Consider the following 22,968-nt stretch of genomic DNA (forward strand, 5'->3'; position numbering starts at 1 on the left):
CACTTAGATGAGAGTCAGTGAAGTCTTTTTCTGCTCCTGGGTAGAGAAGGGTGGTAGCTGGTACTGTTGTCAAAAAAAAATCTATTACTGGATACACAAAAGAAACAGTTAGGCATTGGGGTAGGTGGGAAGAAAGTTAAACTTGTTTCAGGACATAGTATCTGGTCCTCTGTCTTTCCTGTGGAATAACATTGTAAATTAACACAGACTTGGCTGCAGCAGTGAGCTGTTGAGAGATATGAAAGTTAGCTGTGGGGAACTAGAGAATACATCTGAGAAGAATTTTGTTATTACTTTAATGCTCCAGCGATTGTCACATGGATCTGATTCTTTTCTAGAAAAGTAAAATCTCTAGAACATGGTATTATGGAGAGTGGTGGCTGTCTGAAGTGTTGGTGCTAAGCAGGGTAAAGACAGCCATGAGAATGACAGAAAAGGGAGCTCCAGGGGAACATCTGTGGTGTGCAGTTTCCACTAGGTCATGGATCTCTCTCCACGTGATCCGGTGTGGCTTTGGATGTCATCTCTGTCTCTTTCTTTCTTTTTTTTTTTCCTTTGGTTGATCCTGTGGTAAAACACAAACAAATCTTCTCTCTGTGGTTAGCAATGGATCTGGTTCTTTTTAGAGTCCATCAAAGGGGTCCCTCCACAATTAAGGATCCAGGGTGCAAACTGATACACCTTATTTTAAAAATTTAAGCTTTCTTTTTGAGAGATCTTAAGCCCTCTAGATTTAAGCAGGGTCTTAAGGGAACGAATTTGGTGTTTTTTTGTTTTTTGTTTTGTTTTTTTTTTTGTTTTTTGACGTGATGTTGAATTTCCCATTGTAAAGGGAAGATGTTTTTACAGCAGTCTGACACTAGAGGGCTTGGGGCACCTTGGCAAGTTATAAGCCTCTAGGTTTGCAGAAAAAAAAGTTGCAGTTTTAAATCTTTTGTCTGGGAGCCGCTTTGGCAAGTTACAAGCCTCTAGGCTGCAGGAAAAAAGTCTTTTGTCTGGCCCTGAGTCACCTTGAATTCCTAGGTGCTCGGCAGGGGCTAGTTAATTTAAATTCTCAACTGGTTTTAGCTGTGGCTTGAATGCCCTGGGGGGGCAGGATAACGAAACTGGCTAGGGAAGGCTAGTTTTAGATAATATAGTAAGTCAATAAATGTCATAAATCATACAAATGGGCTCAAAGACAAGAACCACATGGTCATCTCAATAGATGCAGAGAAGGCCTTTGACAAAATTGAGCATGCATTTATGTTCAAAGTCCTAGAGGGAATTGGACTGGAGGGAACATACCTCAACATAATTAAAGCTGTATGTAACAAAACCACAGCCCACATCATTCTAAATGGAGAAAAACTGGAAGCATTCCCTATGGGGCGCGCTGGGCGCCAAGTGTGAGGTGCGCAGGTATCTCGGGGTCCCCGCGCACACTTGGAGAGTCACGGCGCGGGTCCCGCAGGCTTCTCCGCCATGCCGCATCCTGGAAGCGACGGCGGATCTGGCCACAGGCGGGTCTGCTCGCTGTCCGCCGCTTTGGTGCTGAAAGTCCCTGCTGCTGAGGCTTTGCTCAGCCGTGTCTCCGCCCTGATTTCACCCGTGCACCTTCCTCAATATGCGAGTTCCACCGGCCCAGGAATAGTGCGAGGCTGCTGAAACTGGGATTCGTGAGTCAGTGACGGAGGAATGCTGCCCCCCGGAGAGGCTGGATCGCCAGTAGTAAGATGCAGGACTCTGCTTAGTCCGTGTTACAGCTTTTATTAAGTGTTCAGCTCCTAGCTCCTAGTGATCCAGATCTCTACTATTGAGAGAAGACTGGGATATTTTTATACTGTAGGGGCAGTGGTAAAAGCTTTAGCTGATAGGTATTTTGGGGATGCCTCATTTGCATGTAGTAATGGGCTCCTGCCAGGCTGCCAAACTGCTTGAAAATCACACAGGAAAGCATGGCATTTCCAGAGCCAGAGGCCATGTTTATGTGGCTGCTACTTCACAAAGGAGTCAGGAAAAATGCTGGGAAGATGCCCTGCTGTGAAAGGAGTCTCTGCATATGGCTCCAAGCTCGTGAGCTAGCCGGACATGAAGAAACTTCTACTTTACACAACAAAGGTCCCCAACACCCCTCCTTCAGGGCTCTTAACAACTGCCTCCTCCAGGAAGCCTGCCTTTATTTCAGTTTCAGCTATAGTCCCCTCTCTCCCCTCCTCTCTCTCTTCTTCTCTCCCTTTTTTTCTACTCTCTTCCAACAGATACTCATTGTGCATCTATAGTCACGCAAAATATTATAGGAAAAATTGAGATTAAAGCCCCCATTCTGTTTGAAAGAGCCCATAGCCCAATGGCAGAGCCCAGCCCCAGTTAAAAATAGAGCAACCCATACTAGGGATGATGCTAGATCCATTGTTCTGGGTGGACCTCTTCTCTCTGAGATACCTGGTCAAACCTTTGAAATGCCTTGTTTGGTCCCTTCTACCTCCTTCATCCAAACTGTCTAGAGACCCCGAAGCTCACTCCAGGCTTATATTCCATTTCCAAATGCCGGGTAGAGAGAGTACCTAGCCCCAGTTTTCTGCCTCTGACAACACAGCGCCATGGAGATGAAGTTCTTTTGTCCCCTTCCCCTGGACAGTGTACTCATAGAGAAGCTATGCAGGCCCTATGGGTAGGTTCTAGAAGTTTCTGCCTTTTATCATTACTCTGGTCACTGTTTCCAGAGCTGGGATGGTGGACACAGGAGCCTTCCAGCTTCAGCTATGGACTTCTGGGCTCATGTAGGGTCAAACAATGTCCAGGCCATCTTGCCCAGCCCTGACCCTGACCTCTCATGAGTTTCCCTTGGAACTCAGTATCTGTTGTGCCAGCCATCCCTTTGGGGAAAGTCCAGCTGGTCCAAGGAGTTTTCCTCATGTCACTGCTCCAGGGAAAAGGAGGGGCCCAGGATCCTATCTTTTTCTGGGGTCTGCTTGGCTCTGGGCAGATTTTCCCCTTGAATTTTCAGTTTTGTGTGCTGTACAAGGACATTGGGAGAGGCAGCCTTAGACATCCTCATAAGTGCCTCTGAGCACCAGTCCCTTAGGGTATGGGGACTGTTCTCTTCTGCATAACCAAGTATGAGGGTACTACTCAAGGTTCTAGGGGACAGTGGTGAAGTGAAGATTTGTTGCAGGTGCTTTCTTGTGCTCCAGTAACTTCTTGGCTTTAAACAACACATGGCAGAGTCAACTCCCAGTGTCCTGATTTCAAGTGCAGTAAGAGAGGCATGGAGCCTGTAGAGAGGATGTTTATAACTAGGAACCTCAGGAGACATTGGGAGGATGTCACAGAGCCCCAGGACGTGGAGGATTGCTGGCTCGTGGAGCTAGAAGAAAGAAGAGGAAATGGTGTACGCAAAAGCCCAGAGGGAGAAAGGGAGAAAGTGGAGCAGAGCCAGGTTCATTCTGACAGTGTGAAGACAGCAGGAAAGTATGCCTTAGGAGATAGTCTGCTAGCTCAGTGGTTCTCTGCCTTCGAGGATCTTATATGCCAAGCTGAGACATCTGGGGTTTTTAGTTTAGTTTGCGTTTTTGTTTTTTTTTTTGAGACAGGGTCTGGCTCTGTAGCCCAAGCTGGCCTCAAACTTGTGATCTTGCTTAGTTGGCATCTGGGTTTTGTCTCTACTAAATGAGGTGCTACTGCAGAGTTTTGAACAGTCCTGCCTAGAGCATTGGCTGGTTAACTTGTCAACAGCAGGTAGAGTAAGTAGGATGGAAAGCAGCCAGGATGTTGGTGTGTCTGGGGGGCAACAAAGAAGATACTTTATAATCTAGGGGTGCAGGATGAAGGGAAGACACAGACACCTGTGTATCCTTTATCACTCATTTCCACATGTTGCTGTCATGGTGGCATTTAGCCATTTCAGGACAAATCTTTTTTAAATTTTTTTGTGTTGTTGTTGAGACAGGGTCTTACTATGTAGCCCTGGCTACCCTCTAACTCAAACTCCTTATGTAGAACCTAGTCCAGGCTGGCTTTGAACTCACAGAGATCCACCTACCTCTGCCTTCCAAATGCAAGGCATGTGCCACCATGCCTGACCAAGCCTTGATTTTATTTTTCTTTGTATCCCTCACTCAACCCTGAGCACCAGCAAAGCCATGCCCAGGGACTCCAATCATTGAATCATTGTGGAATGAAATAGACAAATGATGGCTCTGTATGTGGTCTTGGAAAGTCCCTCTGTGCCTGTTGGGAAGCTCGTGCTCAGTGAGCCCCTGGCTGTCCATTGGGCTCTCATGGAGCCAGACACTTCTAGTTGGGCCACTATGTCCTGGAGACTATGTGGCCCTGGAGTGACTTCCCTGTGGCCTTATGCCAGGGCTAAGCTCTCTCTTTTATTTTGTTTGCTTTTTGAGATAGGGTCTCATGTAGTCCAGGCTAACTTTGAACTCCTCACATAAGTAAGGATTTCCTTGAATACATGATCCTCCTAGCCTTTGCCTTTGGAGTTCTGAGATTCCAGGCATGTGCCACTATGATAGGCTGAAGAGCTTTCCTCTCTTCAATCTCTTCAGCAAAGCCCAGGGCTTTTTACCCCTCAAGGGCTAAGGACTGATTTTGAAGCAAAATTCAGGGCTTCTATAAGCCTTTGGTCCCCTAGATGACTTATATCCCATTGGAAGACAGAAAAAAATTTAGAGTGGAGGAAGAGGAACAAGTCCTAATAACAGTTGCCATTACAGAGACGGGACCTGGGCCAGAATTTATTTGAATTTCATACCAACCCTCAGGGAAAACATTGTTCCCCTTTTATAGATGAGGACCCTGAGGCTCAGAGGAGCTATTTGCTTGTACAACATCTCCAGTCTAACAAGAAGTGCAGTCAAGATCTGAGTCCTGCCCAATGTTCTTATTTATTAGCTTCTGTGCCCTGATATTAGAGCCCTTTTCTTTGGTGGCAAGGGACCTGGGATCTCAGAACATTTGCTCTCCCTTGGTTGCCAAAGAACAGTATTCCCTTGGGACTGCAGCTTACAAGCAGAAGAAACCCATTTGCTTTTTGTTTGTTTGTTTGGTTTGGTTTTTTGAGATAGGGTCTCACTATATAGCTATACATAGCTCTGTGGACCAAGCTGGCCTCAAACTCACAGCAATCCTCCTACCTCTGTCTCTGCTGGGATTAAAGTCATGCACTACCACACGAATTGAGAAACTTATTTACAACTGGCTTCCCACAGAAGAGGGGGGCAGGACTGCTTTTTTGGCTCACAAACTAGATGGGCAGGTGGTGCTGGCAAAGACCAGAGTCAGTCCCAGGGCGCACAGCTGCAGCCGCATGTCCTCTTTGTCCATCTTCTGGGGTCAGCTTCATCCCTTACACCATGTTTGCTCCAGTAACACCAGATGTCTATTCTGATAGCACATAACAGCATGGGCTGACTCTTCTAGGCCAGATGGTCAAGTTCTGAGGCAGCATTCTGATTGGGCTGTCTTAGATAATGTGACCATTCTTGGACCAATTTCTAAGGCCTTGAGATCCAGCAGCTGGAGCAACTGAAGCTGGGGTGATGGTGGGGAGACACTGATTGAATGAAGCAACCCTTAGAAATACATCATTTAAAGGAGTAGTTCCTGGGAGAGGCAGGCACTGGTAGCCAAGGCCAGCAGAGAGCTCCCTGGAAGACCTGTGATCAGCTGCATTCTCAGGGCCCCTAGTGTTGTAGGCTTGTGTTAGGGACCAGTATAGGGTCAGGGCTGTGGTGACAGGTGACATCCTAGCCTGGAAGAAGCAGAGATGGAATGAAGCCTTTGATCCCCTGCAACATGGTTTCTTTAAAATTTTTTATGGTATGGGTGTATTGCTTGCATGCATGTAAACGTACCCAGGTTGTGCAATGCCTGGGGAGGTCAGAAGAGGGTGTCGGATCTCCTGTAACTGGAGTTAGGGATGGTTGTTAAGTGCCATGGGAGTGCTGGGAATCAATCCCAGGTCCTCTGCAAGAACAGCCAGTGCTCTTAACTGTTGAGCTATCTCTCCAGCGCTCCCCATAGTTTCTTGCAACCATAACTTGGGGCCATATTTGGGAATCTGGCCTGTACTTCCTGACCAGTGTTAGTCTGATATGTGTGACAGAAATGCAAGTTCAAATTGACTTAGGGGGACAAAAAAAAGATTAATTTCTGTAACCCAAAATGCAGGGACTTCAGGTCCAGGTCCTGCTGGATCCAAGTGCTTAGCATCACCTGAGATCTGCCTTGGTCTGATGTTACCAGTCATTCTGATTTCTGGTTTTAGTCATGGGCAAGCTAACTTTAAGTGGTGGCAAATATTTGCCAGGCTTACATTTAATCAACTTAGCAACCTTAGAAAAGGGAGGGAGGGGGGAGGGAGGGAAGGAGATTGAGATTCTCACTAGCTCCTATACAGTTGCTTTTTGCCCTGACTAATACCATATACCTGAGCTATAGCCAGCAAACATCTGACTTCTGTGGTCAAACCTGGAGCCCACAGGCTAAGAGTGAAACAAAGCAGTTGTCAAGGGAAATGAAAGCCTCTGTCACAAAAGCAGGAAGGAAAGGGGCATCTGTTTCTATCCCAGACGGTGAGTGCCTGCGGGGCTTTCCCTCACTGGTGTTAGCTATCTCCTCCATTCTGGAAGAAAGTACACCCCTGCAGCTTGTACCCCTCCTCAAGCCACCCACCATATCCTCAACTGTCTGTGCTAGGCAGGAGCTCCGCAGCCTTTGACCTTCCCTTTGATTCTATAGAATGTCCAGCCAAGCAGTGAGCTGGTCATCATCCCTCAGGGAGGCAAGGCTTGCTAGGGCTAGACCTGTCACTGCACAGCCAGTGAAGAGAGTCAGTGTCCCTCCTCCTACTCCGAGAAAACACCAGTTGGGGTGTGTTTTTCCTCCAAATATAAAGCTCTCTTAATAACAGGAAGAGCCCTTTAACAACTGTGCTCATGATAACAAAAGACTTGGAGAATGGATATTCAGTTGGGAGAGAAACAACGAAGGGGTTTATCATTGACCAGTCTCAGCACTTTGCAGTCCAATACTAGCAATTTACTGGCTCCTGGGAAGTGAGTCCCCACAGATAAATTCCTAGTCAGTGTGTCAGCCAATGACAACTATACTTAGTAACTCCAGGCCAGATGAGGGGGAGGCACAGGATTCCCTTTCAAACAATTCGCTAATTGAGTTCCTCACCCCCCACCGACATACACACCATACACACACACACGCACACGCACACGCACACGCACATGCACACACACACACACACACGCACGCACACAAGCTCAGGACTTGCTCCCTCAAGGTAGGGTGTCTCCGTTGGGTGCTGAATTGAATGGGAGGCTCAGGCGCTCCCTCCTCTCTTCCGTCTTCTCTTTCTGGATCTAGTCCAAGATCTCTGGCCAGTATCTGCCTGGGAAGTCTTCCCTGAGCGCCTGCAGATTTTCAGAACCCAAGCTGTTTCCTGTTGGGTTCTAGTCCAACTGATCTTTTCTTCAGGAAGTTGAGTCTTGCCCTGAAACTTCTTTTACCTTTAGCTTCTTCTGTGCCCAGGGTCCAGCATGGTTCACATGGTTGGCACTTCCTGGCTGTGTCTACTTGACTAGTCACCCACCTCCCCACCCACCCCTATACCACCACCTCCATCCCTGCCTTGGCCTCATCTCTCTTCTAGTAAGTTTCCATCCAGTCCTGCCAACCGCCAGCTCCTGCCTCCTTGCTTGGGTCTGGCTGACCCCAGATCACACTCACTTAGTCTTTCACAATTGGATGGCTCCAGCCTCTGGCACAGGCCCTACCTACTAGACTGAGCAGTGTTGCTCAAACAGTCCCCCTGAGGAGCCCCTAAGGCAAAAGAAAATGTTTTCATCTCCCCAGAATTTGGGGGAGAGTTTTGGGGGATCTGCCTAAGGCAGTGGTAACCAGTACCAAATTTTTTAAAAAAATATTTTATTTGTTATTTTCATTTTATGTGTATACATGTATTGCCTGCATGTAGGTAAGTGCACCCGTGTCGTGCAATGCCCATGGAAGACAGAAGAGGCTGTTGGATCCCCTGGAACTGGAGCTACAGACAGTTGTTAGCTACCATGTGGATGCTGGGATTCGAACCTGGGTCTTCTGAAAGAACAGCCAGTGTTCTTAACCACTGAACCATCTCTCCAGCCCAACAGTACCAAATTTTACACATATGCGCATGTACACACACACACACACACACACACACACACACACACACACAGATCAAATAAGATAAAGACCAAAATCGTCATTGGACTTGGTGATGAAAGGGTCATGGGCAACCTTGGCATGATTTTCAGGGGAGGCATGGGAAGAGAGGGGACAGGGCAGGATGGCTGAAAGGAGGGGCATGGGCTAATTGAGGCACTAGAGCTCAGTTTGAATAGGTTTGAAGCCTATTTCCAGGCAAGTTGAAGTTTGTTCCAAGAGTAAGGTAGAGATCAGGAGCAATGTTGCTCAGAGTATGGAATGTTAATAACAAAAATTATAGATGTGTGTGCTACCTCATAAACAACAAGAATTCATTCCTCAAGGTTCTGGAAGCTGGGAAGGAGAGCAGAGGCCAGTATGGTTGTGCTCTGACGAGAACTTCCTCTTCCTGGTCACTGACTATCTTTTTTCCTGTCCTTACACAGTGAAAGGCAGAGGCAACTCTTTGGGACCTCTTGTATAATGACACTAATCCCATTCATGGGGGTTCCACCCATGCCTAATCGTCTCTTGTAGGTCCTTCTCCTAGCTTTTATCTGGGGGTTAGGTTTCAACACATGAATCTGGGAGTTGCAAACATTCAGTCTATAGCAGGGACGTGTGCTGCCCTGAACACAGAGAAGCAAGCTTCACCCAGGGAAAACACCTCAGTCATGCTGGACTTTGGCAACCTTCCTTGCAGCCAGGGGGTGGGGTGTCTCTGCCGATTCTCAGCTTCGTGACCTTGGACAGGCAACCTATATCTCAGAGCCCTCAGTGTACCCATCTGTGAAGTGGAGACAGTTTCAGTTTCATCCCCCTTTGTTGCCTTGAGGATCAATGATCCACTATGCATCTATAGGTACCTGGTACAAAGTAGGACTTCCTAGAAGACATAGTAGGAGCGCTGCCCTTAGCTACCTGCTTTGCTATTTGATCATCTCAGGCACTGCAGGTCCAGAAGTGGTTCTTGGGCAGTGAGATCATGTTGGCTACAGGGAGCTTAGAATTAAATATCCTACTTTAGAAAATTGGAGCTAGTCGTCCTGTGCACCTCCCCGCCCCGACTCGTCCAGTGTTGAGGATCCTGGGGATTAAACCCAGGGCCTCACATAAGCTAAGCAGGTGCTCTACCACTGAGCTAACTAAAGGCTACCTCCACCTCTCTTCTCTTGCAGTCCTCATCTCTCTCCAGTCAGTCATAGTTTCATCCCAAATGTGGCTTCCCTCTCACCAACTGTCTCTATCTACCTTTAGAACATGTCTCTTGATGCCCACTCTGCCATCCTTGGCACTCCTTCCTGGCTTGGGCCTGGGGCTGTCTGGTCAGTTGTCCTGCAGTCTCTCACATGATCAACTGGACTAGCTGACTACACAGTACATGATGCTCTGTGAGTCTGGCTTCTGGGAGAGTAGAATGATGTCACCGCCTGGGCTGTGGGTACTTCCAGTCCAGGCCACATCAAGGGAGAGTCACAAGGCAGAAACAGGGTTTATGGAGCCAGTGCCCATGTTCTCTGTCAAGGGACACAGCATTGGCAGATGTGGAGTACAGCAAGTCCAGATACAGCCCGTAGGTGGTCAGGGAAGACTGAGGGGAACCCTTACCATCCTGAAATCCCTGCTTGTTTTGAGAGATTGCTAAAGGCTCCTTTTTCAAAACACAACCACGTCTTGCCCTTTAGCACTTTCTGGCTGTGCTGCCCTCCTTGCAGGTGACCTCCTGGAAGGGCTGCTTGTCCTTTCCATCTCTGGGCCTCTTATCGCTTCTCATCTTTAATTGCCTGACCCCTGGCCTCTGCTCCAACCCCTCCTCTGACACTAGGTCCCCAGTGACTCCTAATTACCAAGCACCAGAGTCCATCTTGGGCCTGATCTTGCCAGAGTGCTGAGGCCCACCCTTCAGCTGAATGACTATGCCTGCTTGGTCCCTGTCACCCTTCTTTTGGTCATCTTCCATCTCTGGATGTCCTTAGACTCCTTCCAGACTCTCTCTTATCATCATAGCAATGCTGGGCCCAGGGCCCTTTTCTGGATACTCTGGCCGTTTTCTCAGTGAGTAGTATGTGCCCTGATGCTTATGTATCTCTTTGTTTTCTTTAAAAAGTTTTCCTGGGGCTGGAGAGATGGCTCAGCAATTAAGTGCACTGACTGTTCTTGCAGAAGACCCGAGTTCGAATCCCAACACCCACACAGCAGCTAACAACTGCCTGTAACTCCAGTTCCAGGGGATCCAACAGCCTCTTCTGTCCTCTGCAGGCATTGCATGACATGGGTGCACTTACCTACATGCAGGCATAACACTCATACACATAAAATAAAAATAATAAATAAAATTAAAAAAATAAAAATAAAAAGACTTCCTTCCTTCCTTCCTTCCTTCCTTCCCTCCCTCCCTCCCTCCCTCCCTCCCTTCCTTCCTGCTTTCTTTCTTTCTTTCTTCTGGGTGTATGAGTGTGTGCCACAGCATACATGTGGAGGTCAGAGGACAACTTTCAAGAGTCAATTCTCTCCTTCCACCATATGTGTTCCAGGGATCCATCTTAGGTGGTCAGGCTTAATGGTGAGCCTTTACCTGCTGAGATATCTCACCAATCCACAAGTACACTTTAAAAAAATTTTTAAATATATTATTTTTTAGTTAGGATTGCTTTAAAAAGAATAACATGATTACATTGAAGAACTTTGCATAGATTGGAGAATTCAGAAAGAGTGAATTCACTGGATAAAAGGTCCGGAGCTGAGAAGGAATGCACCCCACCACCGAGTTCAGTCTCCATGTGCCTATACTTTTCTATAAAGGCAGATATTTCTCAAGGGAAAGGGACAAAGACAGAGGAGAGGCATGAGGGAAGATCATCCATTTAGGTTTGAACTTGGGTTTGAGATGTCTACAGAATATGCAAGTGGAATGTCCATAAACACCATCGAACGTGCCCCATTGTGTGCCTCTCCTTTTCTCATCTAATAGTGCGTCTTGGAAATTGTCCCACACTTCTCACAGAGAGCGTCCTCATTTTTTTTCTATTATTTATTTATTTATTTATTTATTTTTGATCTTTTGGAGACAGGGTCTTCCTGTAGCCCCAGTTGGCCTGGAACACACTGTGTAGATCAGGCTGGCCTCGAACTCACAGAGATCCGCCTGCCTTTGGCTCCCAAGTGCTGGGACTACAAGTGTGTGCCACCACACCCAGCTCCTTTATTTTTGTTTTTATTTTATTTTATTTTTGGTCTTTTTGAGACAGGGTCTCCCTGTAGCCCCAGCTGTCCTGGAACTCACTATGTAGACCAGGCTGGCCTTGAACTCATAGAGATCCGCCTGCCTCTGCCTCCCGAGTGCTGGGATTAAAGGCATGCACCACCACGGCCGGCTTATTTTTACTTTTAAGCACAGGCATTAAGGGAGAGAGAAGAGCTTACAAAAAGGATAGTACACACTTAAGCTATAGGTGTAGGCTGGGAGGGGGGATTCTTGATTCTTTTGTTTGTTTGTTTTTGAGACAGGGTCTCTCTGTAGCTCCAGGTAGCCTGGAACTCACTATGTAGACCAGACTGGCCATGATCTCACAGAGATCCACATGCCTGAGCCTTCCAAGTGCTGGGATTAATGGCTTGCATCTCCATGCCTGGCACACTTCCTCATTCTTGTTTCTTAAATTTAGCTCAGGGATTGTACAGACATGCCATAGGTTATTAAATTGGTCCTCTGCTAAAAGAAATGCAAGTTTTGCCATAATAAATGAGCTGCAGTTGGGGCTGGAGAGATGGCTTAGTAGTTAAGAGTAGGCACTGCTCTTGCAGAGGACATGAGTTGGTTCCCAGCACCCATGTCAAGTGGCTCACAACCACCTGTAACTCCAGCTCTAGGGAATCTGGTACCCGCTTCTGGACTCTGATGGCACCTGTACTCAGGCACATATTCCTACACACAGATGCACAGGCACACAAGCACACAGACACATAGACACACACACATACACACACACACACACACAAACACACACACACACAAGTTAAAAATAAATCTGGGTTGGAGAGATGACTCAGCAGTTAAGAGCACTGGCTGCTTTTACAGAGGACCCGGGTTTGGTTCCCAGCACCCATATGGTGACTAACAATCATCCATAACTCCAGTACAGGGGGACCCGAAACCCTCCTGACTCTGCAGGCACTACATGACACAGGTGCACCTAATCTACATGCAAGCAACACACTCATACACATAAAATAAAAATGATAAAATATTTTTTTAAAAATCTTTAAAAATAAATAAATGAATAAGCTGCTGCAAGAAAGTCTTGGGGTAGGGCTGTGAACCTGGAAGGAAAGGAGTGGATGTCAGGGTCCCAGCCTAGATGAAGAGAAAACGGTGATAGGATGGGGTATTGCTTTCAAGGCCAGGATGAGACTGTTTTGAGTTTGATGTCACTGAACAGAAGTGGAAGGTCACAATGAGGAGGATTCCTCACTCTGACCCAGCATGCAGAAGGCCCATTAAGGCCAGAGTCCTAGACCAGAGTTGAGCTGATGCAGGAATAGCGGAGACGATGCAAGTGCTAGGCCTGAGCCAGCTCCTTTAACCTTCACGTCAATCCTGAGAAGGATTGATTTGCATTCTAGAGACAAAGAAGCAGGTGGTAAAAGGCAGTCCTACTCCCAACCCAGCACAGACCTGTGTGGAGACCAGAGGGAGAGTGTCTCAGTAAGATGGCCCTTACTGAGAACAAATGAGACTAGAGGGCCCAAAAGAAGCCCCACATGAAGAACACTATTGCATTGACTTCGGAGCTTCTCCACCGCACCCGGAAAGCCTCTAAGAAACAAGGAGTGGCTGTCAGAGGTCTCCTGGGCCCTGCCTGGCATCTCTAATCTGGGAACCTCTGTCTCTTTCCTGGCAGGTTTTGCCCATCATTGTTTTCTTCAGCTGTGTCATGTCAGTTCTCTACTATTTGGGTCTCATGCAGTGGGTGATTCTGAAGGTGAGTTTCCCAGGCCTTTGGTTGTGTTCTTCCTAAGTCACCAGCTCCCAGGTGCATACCCTCCCAGAACCCCTTGATCCCAGGATACCCCTGCCCTCAGAGTCCATACTCTCCTAGAATCCCATGATCTCAAGATCCACCTCCCTCCCCGAGAATCCCTTACTCTAAGGATCCTGTTCCATTAGGGCCCATATTCTCCCAAAATCTCTTGCTCTTGAAATCTCCTGCTCATGCCTTCCTCAAATCCTCTACTCCCACACTTGGCATCCTCTCAGAATCTACCAACCAAACATCTATTCAGGAGGTCTCTTGTCCTGATACTGAGGAAAAGTGACACCAAATCCAACACAGTCTCTGTGGTTGGGGTCTTGAAGCTGCACCAGCATTAGGAGAAAAACTATTTATGCCAAGAAGATGTTGAGAAACATTGGGCTGCATTGGCCAGACTTAAGTGGTATAAATGTGTGTATATTAAAATTTTAATTAATTAATTAATTAATTGTGCATGCATGGTGTACTTGTGGGGGTCAGAGGACACCTTTCTGGAGTTGATTCTCTCCTTCTACCATCTGGGACTAGGGATGGAACTCAGGTTGTCAGATTTGGCAGCAAATGCCTTTAACCTGCCCGAGTTACCTTGTTGGCCCGATGAGCTATGTTGATAAAATCTGCTGCATAAAATGAGGATGTAGGAGATAGTAGCATGGGACAGGGACAGCATTGGACCTGATGAAAGATTCTGACGTTTTAGCCAACAGAGCTCAGAATAAATCGGAACCTTTGTGTGGTTGCAGAAATAAAGAACAACCTATGGTTATGTCAAGAGTAGACACTGCATAGCGCTTGGGAGGCAGAGGCAGGCAGATCTCTGTGAGTTCGAGGCCAGCCTGGTTTACCTAGTGAGTTCTAGGCCAGCTGGGGCTACAGGGAGACCTTGTCTCAAAAAGACAAACAACAACAACAACAACAAAAAACCCAAAAGTACACACTGCAGAGGAAAAAAGCAGTGACTGTGCTGGATCTGGAGAAGGTGTTCAACCAGGTTTGGACAAATGATACTCTGCACAGGAAAATGAAAGAGCTTAAGACCACACCCTCCACAGCCTGGCTGGAGGGATTAGGAATGACGGGCCTAGACAAGAGGAAGGTAAAATGGAAGGCTGTGTCCAAATACTTACAGAACAGAGATTAGGCAAAGGCGGCCGTGAGGCAGCAGCAGTGCAGGGAAATTCCAGGAAGAACTTTCTAAGATGGTGAGCTCAAACCTTTCCACTGAACTCTAGTTTCTGGCATGTTACCAGATGTTAAGCAATTGAGGGAAACTAGGCTAGACATTTTGGTAGACAAATTTAAACAGATTTATTTCTTTTTAAAAATATTTTAGTCATTATTTTTATTTTATGCGTAGGAGTGTATTGCCTGCATGTATGTAAGTGCACCCATGTTGTGCAATGCCCACGAGGTCAGAAGAAAGCATTGGATTTCCCTGGAACTGGAGTTAGAGATGGTTGTTAGCTGCCATGTGGGTGCTGGAAATTGAACCTGGGTCCTCTGTAAGAGCAGTCAGTGCTCTTAACTGCTGAGCCATCTCTCCAGCTCCAATTTATTTCCTTTCTAAAGCATTATTTATTTAGTCTATATGTGCATGCACGTGCACATGCCATAGCCTTGTGTAAGGTCAGAGGCCAACTTTTGGGAGTTGAGTCTCTTCCACCATGTGGGGCTTGGTGTCAAACTCAAGTGGTCAAGCTTGGTAAGCAAGCACCTTTACGTGCTGTGCCATCTCCTGTGGCCCTCCACCTTATTTTCTGAGGTAGGGTTTCTCACTGAACCTGGAGCTCACTGATTCAGCTAGACTGGTTGGCCAGCAAGCTCTAGGGATCCTCCTGGCTCCACTTCCTCAGCACTGGGATTTCAAGCAAATGCCAACACATTTGGCTTTTTACATGGGTGCTGGGGATCTGAACTCAGATCTTCATTTGTACAGAAAGCACTTTACTGACTGAGCTATCTCCACAATCCCTGATCATTTCTTTTTAAAAAAAATAATTTAATTTTTAAAAATTTTATGTGTATGCCTGTATTGCCTGCATGTAGGTAAGTGTACCAATGTCATGCAATGCCCACAGAGGTCAGAAGACGCTGTTGGATCCCCTGGGACTGGAGTTACAGACAGTTGTTAGCTGCCATGTGGGTGCTGGGATTTGAACCCGGGTCTTCTGCAAGGACAACAAATGTTCTTAACTGCTGAGCCATCTCTCCAGCCCCCTGATCACTTCTTAATACTGCCACAATGCTGATGAAATTTTAACATGAGTTCTAAAGAGGACATTCAAACCACAGCAGAGCTCTGGGCTGGACTGGGAGTTGGAAGGAAGACTTCTAAAGTACTTCCTTCCTCGACTCTTTCTGACTCTGGAGCTTGCTAATGCCCACTCACAAAGAGTACCTTGCTTTCTTCCAGATTGCCTGGCTAATGCAGGTCACCATGGGCACTTCAGCCACCGAGACCCTGAGTGTGGCAGGAAACATCTTTGTGAGCCAGGTGGGTACTGCAACTACCCCAAAGAGATGGGTGGGGGTGGGGGTTTGCAAGATTCAAATTCAGTTCCAGGGAGAGGCCTGCGAACCAATCATGAGCATCATCGAAGGCTGCTACCAAGAGATATACCATTTGGTGGCTGCACACCCTGCCTTTGTCATGCCAAACCCAAGAAAGGCCTATTTGGCACCTCTACCACTCTAGCCTAGTCTGTTGTCATCAGCTTATAAGACTCATAAGACCTATATGGAGAAACTGAGGCTGGGGGTTGGGAATGGCATCACCAAGATCCCCCAGGGGTAAACCAAGTCTTAGCATACAAGTTTTCTTTTTCTTGGCCAGACTTTCCACTGCATCATTTTGTCTTGATTTTCTTCTTTCTTTTTTAAAAAAATTATTTATATATATTTTATGTGTATGAGTGCTTTTCATGCATGTATGTAAGTGCACTCATGTGCAATGCCATGGAGGTCAGAAGAGGGTGTCAGATCCCCTAGAACTGGAGTTACAGACAGTTGTTAGCTGCCAAGTGAGTTCTGGAAACCGAACCTGGCTGGGCCCTATGCAAGAAAAAGGAAGCACTCTGTGCTGGATAGCTTAGTGTCAACTTGACACACCTGGGTTAAGGTACCCTCGTGGGCCTGTGTTGCATAAGAAAGCAGGCTGAGCAAGGGCCAGGGGAGCAAGCCAGTAAGTAGCGTTCCTCCATGGCCTGTGCCCCAGCTCCTGCCGCCAGGTTCCTGCCCTGAGTTCCTACCTTGGGCTCCGTGATGAATTGTGACCAGGGAGATGTAAGATAAATAACCCTTTCCTCCCCAAGTTGGTAGTAGTCAGAGTGTTTTGTTATAGCAATGAAGAAACAAAACTAGGACACACTCCTTTTTTTTTTTTTTTTTTTCTTGTCTTTTTGAGACAGGGTCTTCCTGTAATCCTAACTAAGCTGACCTGGAACTCTTTATGTAGACCAGGTTGGCCTTGATCCACGGAGATCCACCTACCTCTGCCTCCCAAGTGTTAGAATTAAAGCCTTCAAAGTTTGGTGGCATAATTTCAGTCTGTAATCATGGCAGGCTTGGTTACCTTCAAAGTCTATTCCCTTCCCCAAGACACAATGGCCTCATTGTTTTAAATGCTTTAAATGTCTCCTGCTCTGGAGCCTTGAGCCCATCTTCTCTTCCTGAACTCTGGACTGATGTGTCCCTCCACCTCAGTAGCTCAGGGACATTCAAATTCAGCATTCCACAAAGTAGGACCTCCATTCCCTCCCTCATAGCCACACCTCTTCAAGACTCTCAGGAAGTGGTAACAACTCCCATGTATTGCTCAGACAAATCAAAAAGCCATCTTGCCTTCTACTTTCCTTGCTCCACTCTGCTCCAAGCATTCCACCTGGTACCAAGTCCCTCAGCTCCACATCTGTATCCTATCCAGCCTTGGTCCTGCCCTTCTTCCTTGCTGAGAACCATGCAGCCCCTCATCTGAAAACTGCAATCACTGCCTGTTCTCCCTGCTTCCATTCCCACTCCTTCCATCATCTCTATACAGTGACCTGTCAAAAACACATAGGAGGGGCCTGGGATGTGACTCAGTGATACAGTGATACAGTACTTGCCTTGCATGGGCAAGATCTTAGGTTTTATCCCATCACCACAACATGTGGACACACACACACACACACACACACACACACCACTTGAACCATGCCCCTAAACAAGTGCATTGCTTTTCCTAGTGTACTCTAGAGCCTGCATATGCTCTTCTGCCTCCATGTCAAACCAGTCTTCACACATGTGCTCTGTGATACACACCATCCTCCTTAGGACTTCTCAAACTCGGCTAAGGTTATTCCTGCTCCAGGGCCTTAGCTCTTTGTTCTGACTGGACTGTTGGGCTACCACACTATGTAATTGGTCCCTTCCAGTTTCAGCTAAGCCTAAACCAATGTAACCTTCTGAGAGAGGCCTTTGCTGATGCTCCCTAACCTCTAGGCATTTCCTCACACATCTTCACAGCTTTTTAACACCTTCTGAATCACAGTACTTATCTACCTGGTTCCTTATTGGTTATCTATATCCTCTCTCCCTCTTGACCTTTCTCCTACCTCTTCTTACAGAAAATATATTCTTTAAAAAAAATTTTTTTTTTTATTAGGCCGGGAGTAGTGGCGCATGCTTTTAGTCCCAGCACTTGGGAGGCAGAGGGAGACAGGTCTCTGTGAGTTCCAGCCTAGCCTGGTCTACATAGTGAGTTCCAGGCCAACTGGGCCTACAGGGAGACCCTGTCTCAGAAGATCAAAAAAAATTTTTTTAGTGAATTTTTGTATATTTCATACAGAACACATTTTTGTTTTTGTCTTTTTGAGACAGGGTCTCCCTGTAGCCCCAGCTGACCTGGAACTTGTTATGTAGACCAGGCTGGCCTCGAACTCACAGAGATCCATCTGCCTCTGCCTCCCGAGTGCTGGGACTACAAGTCTTTATGCCTGGCCATACAGACCATCTTAATCAACTTATACCCCCTTTCCCATTGGTACCCATCCCCCCACTAGATTTCATTCTGTCATTTGTGTTAAGGCCTAGCATGTCAAGTTAGTGTCCCCAGATGTCCCTCAGTGCAAGTTCATCCACTGAGGTCTAGTCAGCCTATCTAGAGTCTCTCCCTCTAATAAAATCAGCTCTTCCTCACCCAGCAGTAATCAGCTGCCAATGATTCACCAACTTAGATTGAAGCCTGCTGTCCATTTCCACAGTTCCGTGCTGGGTTTTTGTCTGCTTGAGTTTGCATGGGTCTTGTGCATGCTGACATCATTGCTGTAGGTTTATATAAGAAGGGTCACAGGAGCCTGTAGGACTCTATTTCCATATGGTCATGCACCTGGCTCTTACAGTCTTTCTGCCCCCTCTTTCACAATGGTCCCTGAGCCCTGGGTGGGTGGATTCTAATGTAGGAGTCCTGTCCAAGGACCCACACTCTGTAGACTCTTATTCTCTATGTTTGGCCATTTGTGACCTTTTGTGTTCCTGGCCCTGTGTTGCCTGAAGGAGCTTCATTGATGAGAATTGAAAGATGAATTAGTGTTGTCTTTATCCCTTGTTCTATGTTCCATGAGCCTTAGGTGTAGAGGTTGCATTCTAGATGTGCCACTTAGGCTTGGGCAATTCACAGAAAATCTCTGTGTATGACCAGTTATGGAACTCTGTAATAATCTTTGTTGAAAAAGAAGCTTCTTTGATTGGTGGTAACTGGGATACTTGTCTGTAAATTTAAGCATCCATATTTTGCACATAGTAAAAAATTGCATTTGTTTAGCCTTGGGGTTTTCTCTAAGATCTATGACTTCTCCAGCTATGTGTATTTGGCTAGGTTTACAGTACCACACATGAGCTTCCTCCTACTGAGTGGGCTTTAAGTCCAATTAGGTAGCTGTTTATTACCCCCAAGATAAAAGTGCTAGTACTGCTGGGTGTGGCGGTGCACACCTTTAGTCCCAGCACTTGAGAGGCAGAGGCAGGTGGATCTCTGCGAAGTCAAGGCCAGCTGGGGGAGACCCTGTCTCAGAAAAAAAAAAGTGCCAGTACTGCACCAGTGTCATTTGCTGTGCTGGTCATTGATGTGGTATTTAGACCTTGAAGCTGGGTTGGATTATCTATTGATGTTCTCCCTTACCAGCTCGCATAGTGCTCTCCAAAGCTATGAGAGCTAGCCTTCAGGAAAGGTGGCTTCCAGGTCAGTTCTAGCTCCATTGCTCCAAATCCTGTGTCTGCAATAGGATCTTACCTTCAAGTTCTGGGAGGCAATCAAGGACTGTGACAATAGCTTGTGTAATTTTGGGAGTCTCTTGGACTACCCTGGCCAACAACTCAAAGGAAGGTTTCTCCTGTCTGGCACTGTTTCTTGTTATGTAGCCTTCAGCTATACTCATGGACTAATGTAGAGATATTGTATATGTAATTTTTCAGTAGGTTTTTGGACTAGTACAATTCCCTCTGGTTTTTTTTTTTAATACTAGCTAGGCATTATTTATCTCTCTTCTCTGTCCCTGTCTAACCCTCCTTCCATGCCCTCTCCATTTAAAGTATCCCCACTTTCCCCATTTCTCCCTTGATAATTTCTGTCTGCTATGGTCCCACCTCTCTTGAGCTCCCTTTCCCCCTTTATCCCCATACTTCCTCACTCTCCCCTTGCCACTTAAATACCCCCATTTTACACTTTTCTCCCTTAATTACACCTGTCTCCTACTATTATTCTCTCTCAGCTTCCTTCTTTCCCTTTACCTCCCTGGTTACTTTCAATTTTCCTGGTTCTTGCAGTTACATCAGGATATATACTCACTGTATTATACTATACAAACAAAAAAGTAACTATACTTTTCTGCTGCTGTGATAGAAACACTGAACAAAGCAAGTTATAGAAGGAAGAGTTTATTTGGGCTTGTGGTGCCAAGGGGCACAAGTCCATCATTGCAGGGAAGTATGGTGGCAGAGGTGGTTGGAGAAGGAGTACAAGTTAAGTTCTCACATCTTCAAGCAGGCACAGGAAGCAAGAGAGACACTCGAGATCTGGCATGGCTTAAGGATTCTCTAAGCCCACCCCCAGTGATGTGCTTCCTCCAATATGGCCACACCTTCTAAGACCTCCCAAGACAGCACTACCAACTGGGGACAAAATGTCCAAATACTTGGTGCCTATGGGAGACAGTCTCATTCCAACGATCACATCCACATATAAGGATTTGGTGCTAGGATCCACAAATGAGGGAGAACATATGTTGTTTGTTTTTCTGAGTCTGTTACTTCACTTAGTATAACAGTTTTTAGTTCCACCCATTTACCTGCAAATTTCATTATTTCATTTTTCTTTACTGCTGAGTAGAACTCCATTATGTAAATGTACCACATTTCTACTATCCACTGGTCAATCGAGGGACACTTAGGTTGCTTCCATCTCTTAGCTATTTTGAAAAGAGCAGCAATAAACATGGATGTGCAAATGTCTTTGCAATAGAATGAGTCCTTTGCAATAGAATATGCCAAGGAGTGGTATAACAGGGTCGGTCATATGGTAGGTTCATTTTTAGTTTTTTTTAAGAGTTCTCTACACTGCTTTCCATAGGGGTTGCAGAGTTTGCAATCCCACTAGTAGTGAATGAGCTTTCCCCTTTCTCCACATCCTCTGTAGTATTTGGTATCGTTTGTTCTCTTGATCTTAGCCAGTCTGACTGGGGTAAGATGAAATCTTAAGGTTGTTTTAATTTGTATTTCCCTAATTACTAATGATGTTGAACACTTTTAAAGATGTTTCTTAGTCACCTTTATTTCTTCTTTTGAGAACTCTCTGTTCAGATCTTTAGCCCATCTTTTAATTGGGTCATTTGTTTTCTTGATTCTTTGTTTTTTTAAAGTTCTTTATATATTCTAGATGCTAAACCTCTGTCAGATGTGTCACTGATGGAGATTTTCTTCCACTATGTGGGTTTTCTTTTCACTTTCTTGCTTGCTTTTTTTGTTGTACAGAAGCTTTTTAGTTTAATGAGGTCCCACTTGTTGATTGTTGACCTTAATTCCTGAGCAACTGTGTCCGATTTAGAAAGTCCTTTCCTACACCTGTATCTTGTAGGTTACTGCCAATGCTTTCTTCTAACTCTGTCAGAGTTTCAGGTTTCTCATTGAGGTCTTTGATCCATTTGGAATTGATTTTTGTGCAAGGTGAAAGATAAGGTTCTAGTTTGATTCTTCTACAGGTGGAGATCCAGTTTTGCCAGCACCATTTGTTGAAGATGCTATCTTTCCTCCATTGTGTGTTCTTGGCACACAATGATAGTTGTCAAATATCAGGTGACTGAAATTGCTTGTACTCATGTTTAGGTCTTCAATTACATCCCATTGAGCTCTGGGTCTATTTTTTGTGACAGTACCATGCTGTTTTTATGATTATATCTCTGTAATATAGTTTGAGATCTTGTATAATAAGCCCCTCAGCATTGCTCTTTGTGCTCAGGGCTTGCTTTGGCTATCTGGGGTCATATGCTTCCATATGATTTTTTCCAATTTTGTGAAGCATGTCATGGGGATTTTTGTTGGAGTTGAATTAATTTATATATTGCTTTTGGTAGGATGGTCATTTTCACAATAGTAATTTTTCCAATTCATGAGCATGGAAGGTCCTTCCATCTTCTAGTGTCTTTCTCAATCTCTTTCTTTAAAGATTCAAAATTTTCATTGTGTAGTTGGGTGTGATGGTACATGCTTTTAATCTCAGCACTCAGGACACAGAGGCAGGCAGATCTCTGTGAGTTCAAGGCCAGACAGAGACCCAGTCTTAGAAAGACCAAAAAAATTTTTTTTCATTGTAAAGATCTTTAATGTCTTTGGTCAGGTTTATTTCAACTTTTTTTTGTTTTTGTTTTTGTTTTGTTTTGTTTTTTAGGCTATTGTGAATGGGAGGGTTTCTCTGTGTTCTTTCTCTGATTGCTTGTTATTGGTATATAGAAAATCTATGGATTTTTGTAGATTAATTTTATAACCTGCCAGTTTACTGAAAGTGTTAGTTCTAGGAGTTTTCTGGTGGAACTTTTGGGGTCTCTTAGACATAGTATCATATCATCTGGAAAAAGGATAATTTTATCTCTTCTTTTCCAATTAGTACTCCTTTAATTTCCTTCTCTTGTCTTATTGCTGTAGCAAGGGTTTCAAGCACCATGTTAAAAAGGAATGGAGATAGTTGACAGCCTTGTCTGGTTCCTGATTTTAATGGGAATGATTCCAGGTTTTTTCCATTTAGAATGATGTTGGCTGTGGGTTTGTTATATATGGCTTTAATTATGTTGAGGTATGTTCCCTCCAGCCCAGTTCCCTCTAGGACTTTTAACATAAATACGTGCTGAATTTTGTCAAAGGCCTTTTCTGCATCTATTGAGATTACCAGGTGATTTTTGTCTTTGAGTCCATTTATATGCTTTATGACGTTTATCGACTAGCCCTGGGGTGATAGGATGGACTCTAGGTGGTCCCAATGTAGGGAGATGTGTGCATGTCATAATTTGGGAAGTTCACCACTACATGGAGGCCAGATCCAGGAACTCTCAAGCAGTCTACAAAGGTCTGGTACCCTTACTGAAGGACAGAAAAGCCTAGCACAGCACAATTTGGGAAGCTCACTGTTAGGGTTTGAGAATCGAGACTAATTCCCACAGATACCCAAAAAGATTATACACAAGTTTATTTACGAATTTAAAGAAAAAAAGACAAT

General features: G+C 45.5%; 1 protein-coding gene across 3 annotated transcripts in view; it reads left to right on the forward strand.

Annotated features, from left to right (window-relative positions):
• Slc28a1 (solute carrier family 28 member 1) overlaps positions 1-22,968 on the forward strand; it is a 57,497-nt gene that overhangs the window by 16,202 nt on the left and 18,327 nt on the right. For all 3 annotated transcript variants that reach the window (XM_008828173.2, XM_029561145.1, XM_029561146.1), the window contains exons 9-10: positions 13,098-13,178; positions 15,643-15,723. In XM_008828173.2, the coding sequence (XP_008826395.1) occupies positions 13,098-13,178; positions 15,643-15,723 (162 nt within the window). The remainder of the gene's footprint in view (positions 1-13,097; positions 13,179-15,642; positions 15,724-22,968) is intronic.

The sequence above is a fragment of the Nannospalax galili genome, unplaced genomic scaffold (genome assembly GCF_000622305.1).
Source record: "Nannospalax galili isolate Female #2095 unplaced genomic scaffold, S.galili_v1.0 scaffold1533, whole genome shotgun sequence".
Classification (NCBI taxonomy): domain Eukaryota; kingdom Metazoa; phylum Chordata; class Mammalia; order Rodentia; family Spalacidae; genus Nannospalax; species Nannospalax galili.